At 44.1% G+C, this 18,853-nt stretch overlaps 2 protein-coding genes across 3 annotated transcripts in view; both read right to left on the bottom strand.

Annotated features, from left to right (window-relative positions):
• The window catches only part of XPNPEP2 (X-prolyl aminopeptidase 2), a 34,840-nt gene extending 20,810 nt beyond the window's left edge, over positions 1-14,030 (bottom strand). The window contains exons 1-8 of one of the 2 annotated variants that reach the window (XR_013981528.1): positions 13,822-14,030; positions 10,149-10,222; positions 9,064-9,174; positions 8,114-8,177; positions 6,165-6,269; positions 4,350-4,436; positions 1,927-2,073; positions 630-731 (exon numbers count right to left, since the gene is read on the bottom strand). Coding sequence is in view for 1 of the 2 variants with exons in the window: in XM_080990251.1 (XP_080846377.1) it covers positions 630-731; positions 1,927-2,073; positions 4,350-4,436; positions 6,165-6,269; positions 8,114-8,177; positions 9,064-9,174; positions 10,149-10,222; positions 13,822-13,870 (739 nt within the window). In the remaining variant the exon portion in view is untranslated. The remainder of the gene's footprint in view (positions 1-629; positions 732-1,926; positions 2,074-4,349; positions 4,437-6,164; positions 6,270-8,113; positions 8,178-9,063; positions 9,175-10,148; positions 10,223-13,821) is intronic. The other variant, XM_080990251.1, reaches the window with a different exon arrangement.
• Positions 14,031-14,210: 180 nt separating this feature from the next.
• Positions 14,211-16,924, bottom strand: LOC308468912 (tigger transposable element-derived protein 1-like; the record flags this gene model as incomplete). The annotated part of the gene is made up of 3 exons (XM_080991375.1): positions 16,748-16,924; positions 15,312-15,905; positions 14,211-14,218 (listed from the first exon to the last, which is right to left on the bottom strand). Exons 2-3 carry the CDS (start codon positions 15,886-15,888, stop codon positions 14,211-14,213), a joined length of 585 nt encoding a protein of 194 aa, XP_080847501.1. The 5' UTR covers positions 15,889-15,905; positions 16,748-16,924.
• Between the last annotated feature and the right edge of the window lie 1,929 nt (positions 16,925-18,853).

Raw genomic sequence — 18,853 nt, 5'->3', positions numbered from 1 at the left:
TCTTGCACAGCTCAGAGATTGGGGTGGTGTGCAAACTGTATATAAGGGCACATTCAGATGACCTATTATTATTATTATTAAGTGTTCATTCTGAATTGTTTGCAGGGAGATCAGACCATGGTGGATATTTATTGTGCATTCATTCTGATTTGCTTGTGGGGAGGTTAGATGACATTGGCCAAAGCAAATGTTATCAACACGTTCTCCAGTGCATTTCCCAATCACTTTCCTTATTAAAAAAAGTCTGATCTTTTGGGGAGAAAGAGTTTGACGCACAAGATCTCCCAATCCACTGTACAATTTTAATTGGCAGGGATGTGATTGGTCCATCTAGCTCGGTGTTGTATAAAGTGAATGACAGCACCTCTCTGGGGTTTCACAAAGGGAACTTTGCAGCCCTACCTAAAGAAGCACAGGACTGAACACGTGACCTTCTGCTTCCAAAGCATCTGAAGCTTTCCTAACAATGCCACTCTCTGAAGCCAGCCCTGGTGGGAGTAGCTCAGGAACAGCAAGTGAGGACAACAAAGGGAATGTGTACCGACATAGCTGAGGAGGCTGCAGAAACAGGCAATGTGGAAATATAGAAAGCAAGCTGTGCATTAACTTGATTACAACGGAGCACTCACAGGCGGTTTCCTCGAGACCAGAAAGCAGGACTGCTGTGGGCTTCCTGCCATGATTCTCCATCTGAGTCCGGATAACAGAAATCTTCTCTTGCCAACTGCTCCCTGAAAGAAGAGGAGGTGAGATGCAATGGGAGGTTGGTTGGCACCCGCCTGTCCCTTCGCTAACCTTGTGGCTCCATGAGGGCCACATGCAAGACCATGTGCAGTTAAGAACCAGTTTCGATGGTCCAGAAATGAAGGTATTAGAGGCAGCTGTAAAAACCTGGAAAGCATCGGGCTATCAGTGTACAGGGCACATTACGGAGTTACATAAGCAATGGGAGGAGAGATAAACCAAACAGATGAAAATAGGAAATATATACAGAAGAACTTATCTGCCTGATGCCAAGTCAAACCAGGGAATATAAGAACACTGAAGCATGCCAACGTGAATGTCTTTTCTTGCTTCCCCTGAACTTCATTAATGTTAGAGAAAACAGGCCAGTCCTGCCAAGTAACTCTAGTGTAATGTATGAACATAGGAATAATAATAATAATATTTTTTTATTTATACCCTGCCCTTCCCGGTTCAAAAACGGGCTCAGGACAGCTAACAACAAATTTAAAACACTTAATTATAAAAGCAGCTTAAAATGCAGTATAAAAACATGGATAACAATAAAATTCAAAATTCAGAAATCAATATATGGGAAATAAGCATTAGATAACCCTCAGGGCTAGCTGGCTGAATTGGTCCTACTTGGGCCAGCGAGGAGGCCAGGGGAGAATTAGCTGTGGGGTCTCAGAGCGGGTGATCTTCATAAAAGGGTAGGGGGAGAGAAGAGAAGGGAAATAAATGATCAGGCTGAATTCAAATTAAAGGCCAGACGGAATAGCTCTGTCTTACAGGCCCGATGGAAGGAGGTTAAATCCTGAAGGGCCCTAGTCTCAAGGGACAGAGCATTCCACCAGGTCAGAGCCATCACTGAAAAGGCCCTGGCCCTGGTGGAGGATAGTCTCACTTCCTTAGGGCCCGGGACCTCTAAACTATGGTTATTCATGGACCTTAAGGTCCTCTGAGGGGCATACCAGGAATCCATCTTATAGTCATAGCATTGGCCCACTAGTTCAGTGCTGTATACACTGGCTAACAGCAGCTCTCCAGGGTATCAGACAGGGGTCAGGGGATATTCCCTGCTGTACCTGGAGATTTTGGGGATTGAACCTAGGACTTTGTTCTGGACAGGAGCTTTGCCACTGAGGTGTGGCACTTCCCCAGGAAGGCCGGCACCAGTCCATGCATGGCTCAAGAACATACCCACAAAGTTGTCATTGAGTTGGTAGATGGTGTTGGTGGGAGGAGGAGGTCTCTGTGCCCCCCATGCTTGGTCCACCAGGTTGTCCTCTAGGGGAACGAGGATTATATCTGAACCCTCCAGGACCTGGTTGTAGCTCTCCCAGTTTTCTGTGGAAAGAGGATGTCAAGCAGGTAGATGCGGAAAAATCACCAGTGATTGTAAATATCATTTCCAGAGGAAATTAGTTCCAGTTCACATTGAACAGCAGCCAAGAATGATTACAGAAAAGGAACTAATTTTGTTCCCAAAGGGAATTGATTCCGTTCCAGTTCAGTCCACAGTTAAATTCAGTTTATTCATGTTGTCCTCGGTAGTTTCCCCCCAGCCTTCAGTATCTTACAAGTCGTTCTGCTAAATTAGAATATATACTTAAAAGAACATCGAAACACACTATGTAATGTGAGTGGTGTTCCTCCTCCCCAACAATTACAATATTTGAACTTAAATAGCAGCATTACAGTCATACCTCGTGTTACGTTTGCTTCACGTTGCGGCTTTTCAGGTTATGAACGCAGCAAACCCGGAAGTGTTTACTTCTGGGTTCACCCCATGTGCACGTGCAGAAGCGATCTACACGCTTCACGCATGCGCAGAAGCGATTTGTGTGCTTTGCACATGTGCAGAAGCGGTCTATCGCACTTCGCGCATGTGCAGTAGCGACACTCTACTTATGGACTTTTCGGAGTGCGAATGGCACCCCGAAATGGATTGCATTCGTAAGTAGAGGTACCACTATACTTTTTAGATAGGTAACAATGTGAAATGCAGTGACCACAATCAAACACAGAGTTAAACACAGTGGGGATTGAACCTAGGACTTTGTTCTGGACAGGAGCTTTGCCACTGAGGTGTGGCACTTCCCCAGGAAGGTATAAAATTATTGAATGAAAATGAAAATTGAATTTATACAACCTCCCCAAGTTCCGCTGCAGAAGGAACTGAGGGCTTATCTCACTTCTGTTTCCCCCACTGCTTTCCCCTGGGAAAACCCATGGCTTAAAGTTGCATTGCAGCAAATGACAATCAGGTTTCCTGCAGAATGCCATTTGTTCCGATTAATCGCTAAAGAGCATGTTTTCTGGGGGAAGCAGGGCGGGGTGGGGAGCAAAGGTGAAACTGCTCAGACCCATCATGCTTTCTTTGCACTGGACAGGTGGAAGTGGGGACGAGCCCTTAATTCACATTCAGTTCACCTGGAAATTATAGCAACTACTTTCATGCGTTATTCAGATTTTTTTTTTAAAGTTAATTAAACTGAATTAGTTCAATCCAGGGACTGAAAATGACTCCATAGCTGCCCACAGGTACAGAGCAGCTTTCCTTGGCCAGGGTCTGTGGGAGAGGGAAAGAGCAAGTCACCTGTAGTAGAGCAGTTACTCTTAGACTCTGGGTGGACTTAGGCCTCTCCGTCCCTCTTAGAAGGTAAAATCGCCCACTGAGCACCATGGCTAAGTGTGAATTTACACAGTAGTATGTCTAAATCTCATAAGAGGGGTGTTTCCAGCTACCCAACCCCTTGTGCTTGGGAGCCTTGCAAGTGAATGCAGGAGAGGGACACTGAGCAACATAATGGGAGCAGTATCTCTAGCACTAAGCTGAAACTGTGAAGCTCTCTTGTTATTTTCCCTATTGGATGCTGCATGTTGTTTAAGTAATCTTGTTTTATTTATTGTATTATTATGAATCTGTGGTGCAAGACAACCTGAATTCTGGATCGGGTTAGTGTTAGAATTTAATTAAGTTGGGATGCTAGAACCAGGAAATAGGTGCACTGATGTGTGTTTAACATAGATCCATGTGTGTATTTGACCTGTGTCCTAATCATTTAATTAGCATATTATGCCAGGCAGACTTCCTGTGTTGTGTATTAGGCACTTCTTAATGTTAGGAAATCAGCATGAGTTGAAAGGTAATGGAGTCATCTTAATTCCCTTTCAGGTGGTGGCCTGAGGATAATGAACCATTGGCATCACAAAAGGGTTGGGCCTCTTCCTGAAGCTGAGACAATGAAAGCTTGAGAGGAACAGAGTGATGCAAGCTGTCAGGGGAAAAGTTAGAGATGAGTGATTTGCTGCTGAGCTGCAAGGCTGCAACCAGGGAAGAAATAGAAACCTTGGGGTGCTCTGTATCTCTCTCTAGCTAGGCTTCAGGTTGTATATATGTGTAAATAAACCATGTATCATAAAGACACCATGGTCTTTGCTGTGCCTCATTTTTCCAAAAGGAAACACAGACCAGAGGCAGAATAAGCTGGACCTGTAGTTTGTTAAGGCTGCTGGGAATTGTAGCTCTGTGAGGGGTAAGCTACAGTTTCCAGGATTCTTTGGGGGGAAACCATGTGCTTTAAATGCATAGTGCGGATGTGATGAACAGTGCTTCTTACGAATAGAAAAGAGGAAGGGATCCAATCCAATTCTCTCCCCAGCTGAAATTTCTTGAAGAATCCACTGCCCAATAGAGTTGATCCAGACTGCAAGAGAAAGGAGAGTGAACACTGGTGAGTGTTCCAGCAACTGCATGGACCACCTCAAGAGAAGAAGCTAGCTGTAATTCCATTGGTAACATTGGCCATTGAGTCAACTAATGCCATAGCTCAATGGCAGAGCCAGTAGCACCCAATGTCATTGGGTAGAACTGCCTCCCTGATGCTGACATCACAGCAGCATACTTGGATGAATCTGGACAGGGCAGTAGGTATGGTTCAAGTGGGTCCAGGATGTGATTAAGGCATCTTTGCAGGGTGGGTGGGTGGGAGTGGTCCTGGCAATTGTCAAAGGGGCAGTGATTTGATCACTCCTGAAAAAGCCCACACTGGACTCATTGGTTTGCAGTGACTACTGCCCAGCTACAAATATTCCCTTTTTGGATTTCGGGATTGAGAGGGTAGTGTGGAGCAGCTCCAGGCACTCTTGGGTAAAACCAATTGTTTTGATTCATTTCAATCTGGGTTCAGTCCTGGTTATGGGACTGGATTGACCTTGGTTGCCCCAACAGATGACTTTTATCCGGAGAAAGATAGGGTGATGCTGTTATTTTTACTTGCATTCTCAGAAGCGTTTGCTGCCACTGTGCATGGTATCCTCCTGAACAGACTAGGGTGGGGGGAAGATGGGTGCGAGAGACACTGTTTTACAGTGGCTCTGATACCACCTCCAAGGTTGGTTTCAGAGAATAGCCTCAGGTGATTACCTTTTGGCTCCCTGGCAGCTGTGCTGGGGGGTTCCAAATAGTACCATCTTGCCACCAATGTTATTCAATAACTATACGAAGCAATCAGGAGAGACTATGCCAGCCCTGAACCAGTTGCTCTGTGATGGGCTTGATAAAGGTCAGCAGACTTGAGTCTGAATCCTAGCAAGATGTAGGTGTCATGTGTCAGCGGTTCCTGAGTTTGCATGCCTGTTTTTCATATATGAAATTGCATAATTGCTTTTATTCCTGATGTGAATTTATTGTGAAATCATATTGAGATATTTTATGGGCACTGATTAATGAATTGAATTAGTTAATTAGCTATGCAGGTGCCTCATTAAAAAAAGTGGGTGAACAAAGCATAGTGGTTTCACAAGAAATTCACACGGTGGAAGCAGCCCAGGACTTGTGGTTGGAGTATCTGTTTGACCTGGTCATCCATTTCACACTGAGGTCTCCTAGGACACCTGCTTTAGTCTAGAAGGGCTTGTCTGCTGACGTGTGGCACTAGAGATGAACAAACCTGTCGATTTCAGTTTCTCATTTTTCCAGTCTTAAGTCCACTTCTCTGCATTTCCACATCTGGGTGCAATATATATATATATATATATATATATATATATATAGTCTTCATGAAAATTCACCAGCGTTTTAGTGCAAATATATTCATTTTCATATTTTTGTATGCACATTTTCACAAAGCAACTTCCCCTAGTACAATGCATTTTTGTATGTTATTTTCACTGCTATATGCATTTCTGTGCACCCTCTGCCCTAGTAGATGCATCTTTCTTCACGTTATTTGGCTGGAGGACTCCACTGCAAAATTCAGAAGTGCCAATTTTGAAAGATGGTTGCATTTCAGTCTGCATATTGTTTCAGGAAAAGCTAATTAAGAAGGTTCACATTTAACTGTGAGCTGAATTGAATTTCTCCCTATCTCTATGCAGCCCTGGTGGCCAGAGGGGGAACTGCACCCCAATACATTTTTATGGTGGGCACTAACTTGATTTCTGCAGCTCCCAGTTGCAATCCATTTGGCGCTCAGCTTGGATCCAGTAGCGACTGTCAGTGAAGAGCGCAGCCTTCTGCAAAGTGACCACACCAGTCCCTACAACAAACAAGCAGAACAATTTAATGTGTGTGTATCATGATAAATTCCTAAAATCAGAGTTGCTATGACCTGAGCTTGCTTGGAAAACACATTCCTTAAGTGTTCAGCCCTACTTCCGAGCACTTGCTGGAACTGGTTACTACTTGGTGAAGGAAATGCACTCTGTACATGCCTAGAAGCTTCTTTACTACGTCTTGGTATCCCAGAGCTAAACAAGGCCTAAATAAAAGGTAAAGGGTAAAGGACCCCTGGACGGTTAAGTCCAGTCAAAGGCGACTATAGGGTTGCAGCACTCATCTCGCTTTCAGGCCAAGGGAGCCGGCGTTTGTCCACAGACAGCTTTCTGGGTCATGTGACCAGCATGACTAAACCGCTTCTGGTTCAAGAAAACACCGTGATGGAAACCAGAGCGCATGGAAATGCTGTTTACCTTCCTGCTGCAGTGGTACATATTTATCCACTTACACTGGCATGCTTTCGAACTGCTAGGTTGGCAGGAGCTGGGACACAGCAATGGGAGCTCACCCTGTCACAGGGATTCGAACCGCCGACCTTCTGATTGGAAAGTCCAAGAGGCTCAGTGGTTTAGACCACAGCACCACCCACGTCCTAAATAGGTCATATCCAAACCATACATTTAAAGCACATGTCTTTTCCCAAATAATCCCGGAAACTGTAGTTTATTAAGGGTGCTGGGAACTGTAGCTCTGTGATGATAAACTACAGTTCCCAGGGTTCATTGCGGGGGGGGGAGCCATGTGCTTTAAATGTCCTTTATATGCATGGTGTAGAATGGATGTGGCAATGTGTTTTCACAACCGATGTTGTGAGTGCTCTTTCATGTGAAGTGCATCATTTATAAATGATGTCAATGAAAAGACACAGAGAACATGAGCGCCAAGTTTAGACCACATGTGAATCTTTGCCAATGCAAGCTTCACACTCACATTACAGGTGTGAGAAATCAGATATGGGAAATTTCTGCCCTTTGTGTCCCCCTCCCCTTTAATTTTTTAATTTTAAACAAGCAAATACAGGGCCTTGAATATGACACCTCCCAACATCTTTAAAACATTAAATGCAGCTACTTTTCTTATTCAAAAATTCAGAAAATTCATTTATTCCCTGCCTTCCTTCCTTCGTATGTTCATGATGAGTCAATTGACAGCAATCATGCCAAGTGCTGTTGGAATTGTAGTTCAGCAACATCCAGAGGATCAGGGGTTCCCCACATACAGCTTAAGGCTTAGCTCTGTTAATGCTAAAGTCGACTAGCCAAGAGGGAAACAGCCAGGCAGGGGGGAATGATCTTTGCTGAGGAAGCACATGCCCTGATTGGCTGTGTAGTTCTGAGGGAATTCTTTTCTCTGTATGTTTGGTTATGTGGATGTTGTGAAGTAATAAAGACAAAATCTCTTTTTTCTTTTCTTCCCAATTTATATACTGTTTTGTTCAGCTTTTCTGAGTGACGTGTTATCAGGATTTCATATTACTCTGGACTCCTGTGTTATAGAAGCGACTTTGCTAACAATAATGTGCTGTTGTTATTTCTACGCACATTCCATTAACTTGGCATTCAATTTAGGTGCTGGTTCTAACTCCCGGTGAACAGAAGTCTGTATTAGGCCTAGGCTGGGGATTGGAAACCTGGGACCTAAATATTGCTGAACTACAGAGCTCCCATCCCCCCGATAACTGACCATGCTGGCTGGGGCTGATGGGAGCTGGAGGCCAACAACTTGCAAAGGGTCCCCCATTTATTGTCCAGGACCTGTGCATCTTAGGGTACTGGCCAATGTAGACCAGGAAAAGTGGGATGGTAAGTCTGAAAGAGTATTTACCTGATGATCCTGTGAAGCCTGTCATCCAGGATAGCCTCTTGTCCCGTTCACCAATGTACTCACTCTGGGAAACAGAAAAGCCCTCTGAGTTCAGGGAACTGTCTTCACAGAATCATAGATTTGTAGAGTTGGAAGGGACCCCGAGGGCTGTCTAGTCCAACCCCCTGCAATGCACTTAAGTGCAAGAAAGGTTCCCCTTTCTAATAACATACCAGTATATCATCTCCTCTTAAAAACCCCAAAAGAAAACAGAAAACTTATGCAGCTAGGAAATCAAAATTAAGTGTCCAAAAAACAGAATTCTGCAATATGCATACATTATACAAAGTGTGCAGATATATGCAAATTAAAAGGTAAATGGTAAAGGACCCCTGGACACTTAAGTCCAGTCAAAGGTGACTATGGGGTTGCAGTGCTCATCTTGCTTTCAGGCCAAGGGAGATGGCATTTGTCTAGACAACTTTCAGGGTCATGTGGCCAGCATGACTAAACTGCTTCTGGTGCAACGGAACACAGTGACGGAAACCAAACTGCACAGAAATGCTGTTTTCCTTCCCGCCACAGTGGTACCTATTTATCTACTTGTACTGGTGTGCTTTCAAACTGCTAGGTTGGCAGGAGCTGGGACAGAACAACAGGAGCTCACCCCGTCGCGGGGATTCGAACCGCTGACCTTCTGATTGGCAAGTCCTAGGCTCAGTGGTTTAGACCACAGTGCCACCTGCACCTTTACCATATGCAAATAGATTGTTTTGCATAACCTATCCTGATTCTGCTGGTCATGGGAATCTGAAGCCACATACAAGGCAAGGTCTCTTACAAGGCCTTGACACACTCTTGACATCCTATCTTTGTAGCTTCAGGTCTGGAAACGTAGTGTTTCTTTTTGGACAGAACCCAGTCCCTTCCCACCCCTGATAAAGGTGGAACGGCTGCACCCTTTGCCTTACCATGTGTGAATCCGTGGCAGGAATGATGTAGGCAGAGAAGTTGTGAGACTGCATGTGCAGCCGCAGGGCGCTCAGGCGCTCACTCGTATTGGTGACTGTGGGAGGCAAGTGCTGAAAGCACAAATTGATGATCAGTACAAGGGCAGAAGAGGAAGAAATGGGGTCAGGGCAGCCATTCACACTCCTCCACTGGCCCCTTCTCAATGTTGCCTCACGCTCTCAGCACAGCACTGACACTTGGACCTCAGAGGCTGCCAGACTAGATGCTTCATAGGGCTGGACTACACCTTCGTAGGGATCTGTCAGTTTTCGTTCTCTCGGTTTCTCATTTTTACACGTTTCTGCAGCAATTTGCAATTTATTTATTTTTAAATCCTCATGACAATTCGTCAGCATTGTAGTGCAAATTTCTCTGAATATGCACATCTTTGTATGCAGTTCTACCCAATATGCACACTTTTGTACAGTGGTACCTTGAGTTACAGACGCTTCAGGTTACATATGTTTTAGGTTACAGACTCTGCTTACCCAGAAATAATACCTCAGGTTAAGAACTTTGCTTCAGGATGAGAACAGAAATCGTGTGGCTCCAGCGGTGTGGCAGCAGCAGGCGGCCCCATTAGCTAAAGTGGTGCTTCAGGTTAAAAACAGTTTCAGGTTAAGAAAGGACCTCCGGAACGAATTAGGTTCTTAACCCGAGGTACCACTGTATTCAGTTTTGAACTAAAATTCACATTTTTGTGATGCCCTTTTGGCATGTTACTTTCATGAGTATATTTATTTTTATGCATGTTTTAACCTAATACATGCATTATTATTTTTTAAAGGATGGTTCGAGAACCGCACTTCAAAATTCAGATAAGTGCTAATTTCAGAGCACAGCTGTATTTTGGTAGGTGTATTGTTTCAGTTAAGTGTGAATTTGAGAAAGTTGATTCAAATGCGAACTGAATAGAATTTCTCTGCCATCCCTAGATGCTAGACATTTTGGGAAGGGCGTTCTCTCCACCCCCCCCCCCCATGCACACACACAAACAAACACCAATAATAGATTCCTCAATTTTGAGCAATGTTAAGGATCTCACTGGAGGGGTGATTGTACAGTTTCTGATGTCTTCTGATTCAGAACTTCTTTTCCTGGGGTAACCTGTGATGAGGCCTAAAAAAGAATGAAACACTCCATTCATATTCAAGTAAGAATGTCTGGGTTGTGTATGGGGAGCGGGGGAGAGGATGTATGGCCAAATGCTCATTCACCCGTCCTGCTGCAGTTGTTTGCTAAAATGCTAAAGTCCTACTCAGAGACCCATTGAAATTATTGGACCTAAGGCAGTCATGCCTATTATCTCAGTTGGGTCTAGTCTGAGTAGGACCATCATTGGAAGCCAGGGGGTTAGATTTATAATTCACTGAGCACTTGCATGGAATATTGATTTCACATCTCCTCTTGTATCACAGAGGTACTTAACAGAAATAAAATATAGCCTTAAATATCTGGGGAAGCCTTAAATATCTGGGGAAGGTGAGCAGGGAAGCCAGGCTCCTGCAGGTATCATGCTTCAGGGAATAGGAAAGTCTCTAAAAGTAAATATGCTGGGGTGGGGGAACCCTCCACATAAGTATAGTCTTCTTGGAACATAGAAAGCTGCCTTATATAGAGGCACACCATTGTCCTATCTAGCTCAATATTGTTTACACTGACTGACAGCAGCTCTCCAGGGTTTCAGGCAGGGGACATTCCCTATCTGGAGATGCTGGGGGTTGAACCTGAGATCTTCCTGTTTGTGAGGCAGAGGCTCCACCACTTCAGCTTTCCCCTCTAGTCTTTTAAGAACCAACCAGTGCTCCTGGTTCTATATCTTTAAACTGGACTTGACGGCCCTTCAAAGAGAGGGCTGTCTTCTGGCAACCCTTCAAACAGAGGACTGTATTGCAAATTAAGACACATTACACATTAAGACACAGTGGTGCTGTGGGTTAAACCACAGAGCCTAGGACTTGATGATCAGAAGGTCGGTAGTTCGAAGCCCTGCGACGGGGTGAGCTCCCGTTGCTCGGTCCCTGCTCCTGCAGTTCGAAAGCACGTCGAAGTGCAAGTAGATAAATGGGTACCGCTCCGGCGGGAAGGTAAATGGCTGTTCTGTGGAGTCAGATCATTGGTCCATCTAGCTCTGTATTTCTTGCACTAGCTGGCAGCAGCTCTCCAGAGTTTCAGGCAGGGAGCACTCCCAGCCCTACCCAGAGAAGCTGGGAACTGAAACTGGGAGCTTCTGCATGCTAAGCAAATGCTCTACCGCCACTGAGCTATGGCTCTTCCCCCTATTCACTGAGTGTAGGAGTCCCAATGATTATTAGCCTTTGCTTCTTTATTGATTTCAGGTGTATTGCACTGATCCTAGTTGTCCAGGCAAACTGTACAAGTTTCCAGAACTTTTTCACGTTTACTTCCCCTGTTGAGAAGAGGCTGTGCAGAGCTGATCCCATTGGATTAATGCTACCATTGGTTTCCAGTAAAGAGAGATGACACTTGGCGTGAGAGTGTGTGGTCCATTCCATTAGCAAGGATGGCAAGAGAGTAATCAGCTCTAGCAATTGGCACCAGATGTGCCACGTTTTCGCTGCTGGCAGCAGGCAGAGGTTTACATCATCGGAGGAGCATGCAGTGCTATACAGTACTTTGGCTCTGTGTTGCAGCCTTAGAAATTCAGTTAGTTATGCCCAGGGCTGAAAGCATATTTAGATAGAGTTAATGGAGCACAGGGAAAATTTGGGGGGTGGGTCTGCTTTTATTTTTATGCTCCTGTTGGGTTTTCTTTTCAAATTAACAGTCACCTGATGACAGGAAGAAATCAAACAAGGAGAACTATATCTGTCACTTTTATCTTCACGCCAGGAAAAGTTCCCTTTCCCTAATATGGTCTGCATGCTGAGACACTGTTAAATGACACATAAATAAGTAGGTACAGTAAACAAAGAAAAATGGTTTGTGATCCTAGGAGTCTTTTTAAGCTCCTGGGCAGTGTTGGCTGGTGCCCATTGGGATTGGTGGAGCAGACAGGAGAGAAGTAAGTGGAGGCAGAGCCAATGGCAGGCAGAATCATCTAATGGTAGTTTGACTATATCTTCCTCCCATCTTCTGCTGCTTTTAAAATTGCAAAAGCCATGGGAATGGGAAGTGTGCTTTTCTTTCCTAGAAAAAGATGTGCAAGGGGGGAAAAGGCCTGGGAATGGGGTAGGAGAAATAATTTGATTCGTACTGTTGTGAGTTTGGAGAGTTAGCCTGCATCCAGTGCTTGCATTGACAGGTGCAATTAATGACAATTCAGTGTCTGTTCTCTGTCGCTGCCCCAAAGGGAACAGCAGCTGATAACAGGGTGGAAGCCCAATGACACAAATCATGGAACATGACGAGCATAGACTGGATGGTTCTTGGCTATGTTTGGCACAATGTAGGATTTGCTAAGCATCCCTCCGGCTTATAATTTTAAGTGCCATAAATTGACTGGAGAATGCCATTGAGCAGTTTACCAGAGTCTGAGTTGACGAAGCACCAGAGTTAGCCAGGACTTGAAGCAGGACATTTCTGCTCTTTCTACAGGTTCCCTTTGTGAAGAGTAGGGACGGGAGAATTTCTCAGTTTTTGTCTCTCTCAGATTCTTCCCCACCCCCCACTCTTAAATTCAGTTCTCCATATTTCTACACCAGTTTGCATTTTTTTTTTAAAAAAAGGAAATAAAGCCCTCATGAAAATTCATCAGCATTTTAGTAATGATTTGTCCTAATATACATTTGTTTGTGTGCACAGTTTTGCCTAATTATACATTTGGGTAAAGCACACTCTCCTAATATAATGCATATTGGTGTTTTGTTTTTGCAGTTTGGAAAATGACAGAGAAATGCATTGAAAAGTGTGGTTGAACAAATGATAAATGGGAAGATATGTAAGCTCCCCACAAGCAAATCAGAATGAATGCTTGATCCAGATTGGGGAGAAATTATATTCAGTTCACATTTAAAAGCTAAATTTGCAGTTTCTGAAGCAATATGAGAACCGAAACACAGACATCCTTCGAAATTCCCACTTACTAAATTTTGCAATGTAGTTCTCAAACCAGAGTGTTTACCAAAAGAAATAATGTATTAGGAGAAAGTGTGTGTGAAAACAAATACATTAGTGAAAATAAAACACAAGAATGCATAGCATTAGAAGAAATTGCTTGCAAAAATATGTACATCGGTCATAGCTACATATGAAAATGTGCTTATGAGAAGAAAAGTTGCACTGAAATGCTGAATAATTTCCATGAGTACTTCCCCCCCCTCTAAGTAGCAAACTTCTGCAGAAATGTGGTGAGCTAAATTTAAGAATGACAAAATGTGAACTGAAATTGTAAGATCCTCCCATCCCTAATGCTCAATGAATACTATAATCTAACCTCTGTGAAAGCTTTGTGAAAGCAAATCGGGATGAATCCTCAATAAACCAAGGCTTTCCTCATAGCTAGCAGTTGCTGAAGCGGTTGAATCTGCAAGCCCTGAACAATCTGAGGGAAGTGGAATGGTGAGCTGGATGCTCATGAGAAAAGCAACCAAAAATTTGCCAGCCTTGTGTGCCAAATCAGCCCAGAAGATCCATTCAGTTCTGCCATACTCACCATGAACATGTGGTCATATGGACTGGACTGGCCTTTGGGGATGGTTCTGCAGACAAGACCTCCCTCCCTCTTTCCACGGTCCCTGTTTCACCAATGTACATACCCTGAAGAAGAAAAATCCAGAATGCTATGATGCGGGTAGAGCAAGCCATGTCCTTTTCAGACTGGAGACTCTTCAGCAAGGTAAGGTTTTTGAAGAAAGCTTAAAACACCGGCCAGCGCCAGAAGACCTGTGTCTGCCAATACAGATGTGTGCGTCTTATGGCAGAGTGGCCCAAGAGAGCCCAGATAACTTTCCAGATTGCATCAGTCTCTGCGCTCCAGAGATCAGGTTCTGTTCACCAGATAAAACAAACAGATAATGAGGCACATGATGGGGGTGCAAAGTCCAACTTCCAGGCAGCAGAGGAGTCCTGTTATTTCTTGGAACACTTTCTAGTGATTTTTTTGCAGTTAAGCAAGACGGCTAGTTCATATTATTCGCCGAACGCTTCAAAGGTCTGAGGGCAAAACCGCAAATTATCCTTACAAAGTCCTTTCCCAGTCTTGTATCTTTTGCTGTTATAATGCGATCAAGGTGGAGGGGGGAGTATTTGTAGGTGAAATTGGCAGGTGGGTGGGGTGATTAATACCTCTCTTTCCCACAAATTCTTCCCAGCACATACACCTGCCTACCCCACCCCATTTGTGTGGAATCATGATCTTATTATTCGTGGCACTGTTTATATCTCTGCAATAACCATTTCTCTTCTCAGAATCATTTTCTTTCTTAAGTTGTGGACGAGATGATATCATTGCTCTTTTCTGTACCTCTCAAACCTTTGTCTTGTTATATGTAATAAGCTAAAATAATTGAACTTGGCGGGATGTCACTACCCTGTGTGTGGTTGTGGTGGTTGGTTTTTTTTAGTGTGCAGGTGGATACAAAATGTGGAGCTGTAAAAAAAAAGTTGCTTGGTTGGAAAGCTGATAACGATAATGTCAAGTTTGAAAAAAGCAGGGGATCAGACATGTGAGGTTCTGTGCTTGTTAAGTATCTATGTGACAGGCAATGTCAGAGATAGCATTTACAGAAATGATGTTTACAGCATATACATAAGGGTACAAATGTGCTCAGTTTCCATACTTAGGCAAAACTGCCCAAACTACAGTGGTGCCTCGCAAGACGAAATTAATTCGTTCCGCGAGTTTTTTCGTCTAGCGAATTTTTCGTCTTGCGAAGCACGAACTCCCATAGGAATGCATTGAAATTCAATTAATGCGTTCCTATGGTCAAAAAAAGTCCAAACAAAGCCAAATTTGGTACAACAAGAGTTTATTAAGTGCTCTTTAAAGTCACACATACTGTAAAGAGCATTTCAAAAACTGAAGGAACAATAAATTAAGTTTCTAAACATCACAGAAAAACATTTAAAAATCAACAAAGTGTACAGTACATTTTCTAAGACTCTGGGGGACAACTCGAAGAAGGTTCCTCTTCCACTCTTTGCTTCTTGCTGAAGAACCTGTCCATGGTCTGCTGCTTCATCCGCCTTTTCAGCACCTCCCTGAAAGGCGACATGACCCTCGTATCAAAAGTGTTCGCAAGGTCACGTGTCAGGTCCTTGTTAGGGTGGTGCCGCTGTGCAAAAGCCTGCACATCTTTCCACTTCTGGCAAATGTCCCTCAGTTCTTCAGCCGCAGGAACATCAGAACTGGCAGCCTCTCCATGCCTGACCACGCTGTGGATTCCAGATCTCGTCTTGAACCGGTCAAACCAGCCTCTGCTTGCCTTGAAGACTTCTGGCTCGCCTGAGGTTCCTGGCTGTTCCTGGACGAGGTCTGCGTGCAAGGCCTTGGCCTTCTCACAAATGACGGCCTCAGTCACTGTGTCCCCTGCACGCTGCTTCTCTTCTAACCAGATGAGCAGCAACTTCTCAACCTCCTCCAGAACAGCTGGGCGGTTCTTCACGATCCTGGTGACTCCCTTGGCTGCATCAGTCGCAAGGATCTTCTCCCTCATCTTCAGGATGGTCCCGATGGTCGGTGGATTCCTCCCGTACTCCCTGGCGAGGTCTGTCACACGCATTCCACTGTCGTGCTTCCGGATGATCTCCTTCTTCATTTCCAGCGTAACCTTCACCTTCTTCCCCTCGCCGGCCTCTGCAGCAGCAGTCTTCTTGGGTCCCATGGCAGCACAGCTCCTACCTTCGCAAAATAATAATAATAATAAAAAAAATCAGTGCTTCACATCCAAAAAATTCAAAAGCACCCAGCCACCCACCACACAGAAATTCAAACCCAGAACCAAGTCCTTGAATTCCAAACACCCCAACCCAAAATCCAAAAACCCCCAAAAAAGTTTTTAAAGTTTAACTTACCGAATGGCTGCAAAAGAAGTTTTGGAAAAGCTTCAAAAATCACCAAAGTCTTCAAAAACCTCAACTATTCCCCCAGCCACCCACCACACAGAAATTGCAAACCCCTCCCCAACTGTTGCCCCAGCCCCTCCCCAACTGTTGCAAACCCCTCCCCAACTGTTCCCCCAGCCACCCACCACACAGAAATTCAAATCCAGAATTTTTTTTAAAAAAACAGCAGAGTGGCCCAATGGTCACAGAAAATCATAGAAATTCAGAAAAAAACCACACAAGCTTCCAGATTCTTGCAAACCCCTCCTCAACTGTTCCCCCAGCCACCCACCACACAGAAATTCAAATCCAGAATTTTTTTTTAAAAAAAGCAGAGTGGCCCAATGGTCACAGAAAATCATAAAAATGCAGAAAAAACCACACAAGCTTCCAGATTCTTGCAAACCCCTCCTCAACTGTTCCCCCAGCCACCCACCACACAGAAATTCAAATCCAGAATTTTTTTTTAAAAAAACAGCAGAGTGGCCCAATGGTCACAGAAAATCATAAAAATGCAGGAAAACCCCCCACAAGCTTCCAGATTCTTGCAAACCCCTCCCCAACACCAAGTCCTTGAATTCCAAACACCCCAACCCAAAATCCAAAAACCCCCAAAAAAGTTTTAAAAGTTTAACTTACCAAATGGCTGCAAAAGAAGTTTTGGAAAAGCTTCAAAAATCAGCAAAGTCCTCAAAAACCTCAAAAAAGGCTACCACACCACGTGCTATGAGTTGCTTCTCGAAGTCAAGTCGCAACTGCACCTCTTCAAGCAATGCACCCTGGGTATTAACGGTTTTAAGAAAAAGGAAACAAACTTGCAAGACGTTTTCGTTTTGCGAAGCAAGCCCATAGGGAAATTCATCTTGCGAAGCAGCTCAAAAAAAAAAAAAACAAAACCCTTTCGTCTAGCGAGTTTTTCGTCTTGCGAGGCACCACTGTATATTAAAACACCATATTTTGGGCCAGAAGCTCCTCTTCTCCTTCACCTTCCTCTTTGAGCAAGTAATGCTTTTGTTACTTGCAAATACTCTTAAAGTACTCCTGTTTTTCTCCCTGTTAAGCTACTTAACTAAGGCAGAGTCATAAATGAATCTACTATTACAGTAGATAAGAACTACTGACTTCTATGGAGAAACCATTACGGAAATGGTATAAGCAAGGAGCAAATATCGCTTTGTGTTATTTCAGGTTTCCTTTCCTTTTTAGTGTAGGGAATGTGTGAAACTGCAAAATCTGCTCAAGATAAACAGAGTTTTGGAAATTTCAGCCTGAGCTACGCCTCCAGGTATGGTTCAACAACATTTGGGATCTGGCTTTCACTTAAGAGCGTAGCAAAAGTTGTTACAAAGAGAGATACCTTTGTTGAAACCTGATCTTCTTTCTTTTCATATGTAAGGGAAGAAGATAACAATTCACTCCCACCAACTACTCAAATTTGGCTGTGGAGACGCTATATTAACCATTAACGTCTTAAGAATATGCTTGAAATGACACTACAAACTCAATGATTTTTTTTTATTTTGATTTTGGTGGAGATTGTATTATACTACTAGACTTGTACCCAGTTATTTTTTGGAAAACAAAAAAATTATTGCGAAAGAAAAGCACCCCTTCCCTCAAGGCAGTTCTTTCCCCCTCAACGGAATTTTTATTTATGAGTTTATGAACATCGGAAGAGAGAACTGAACTTTGCAGGCAAGAAGCGGCACCGTCTGGGTGGGACTTTGGGGCAAAAGTCCAGGGTCCCACTTAGCAGAATGAACAAAAGCCGCCCCCCCCCCCACGTTGCAGCTCAGCTGTTTATTCTGAAGTACGTGGAGTTAATGCACTCTCACTCCAAACGCCCATACCCCAATAAGTCCAGAATCTAAAATTACCTAACCGCTGAAGGCAGGAGAAGGGTTAAGCTATTGGGGAAGTCCGTGTTTATCTCAAACAGCAAGTCCTGCCCCAAACCAGAGTACGCAGACTAGCGAAGGTTTTGTCCTATCACGGTCAATGTACTCTAGCTGAACTGCTCTGTGGTTTCATCTAACACAGATTGCTTAAAACCAAAGTGCAGCAACTTGAAAGGAGCTGAAGATAGTAAACAGAGGAAATCGTCCTTTGATGCTGCTGACGTTTAATAGAGAGGAAGTTGATGGTGGTCGGCTTTGCATTTCTCTTGAAAACAGCCTGAAACCTGGTGGTAAAGGAAGAAATAAATTACAAGGTAGTTTTTTGTTTTTTTGTTTTAAGCACGAAATCATTATTGAATAAAACACTAGGAAATGTCATTCCAGATAGTGCTGTAATGCAGAAGAGATTGTTCATGAGCTCAAGGGCAGAAAGTTTTGTAGACATTTGTTTAACTAAGGGTGCAATGATGTGAAGGGACGCAGGTGGCGCTGTGGTCTAAACCACAGAGCCTAGGGCTTGCCGATCAGAAGGTCGGCAGTTCAAATCCCCATGACAGGGTGAGCTCCTGTTGCTCAGTTCCAGCTCCTGCCCATCTAGCAGTTCGAAAGCACATCAAAGTGCAAGTAGATAAATAGGTATCACTCCGGCGGGAAGGTAAATGGTGTTTCCGTGCGCTGCTCTGGTTTGCCAGAAGTGGCTTAGTTCTGATGGCCACATGACCCGGAAGCTGTACGCCGGCTCCCTCGGCCAATAAAGGGAGATGAGCACCGCAACCCCAGAGTCGTCTGGGACTGGACCTAACGGTCAGGGGGTACCTTTACCTTTACCTTCACAATGATGTGAATA

This window comes from Podarcis pityusensis, assembly GCF_964106645.2.
Source record: "Podarcis pityusensis genome assembly, chromosome: Z".
In the NCBI taxonomy this organism is placed as follows: Eukaryota; Metazoa; Chordata; class Lepidosauria; order Squamata; family Lacertidae; genus Podarcis; species Podarcis pityusensis.
This window is presented reverse-complemented; position numbering and strand designations above follow the sequence as displayed.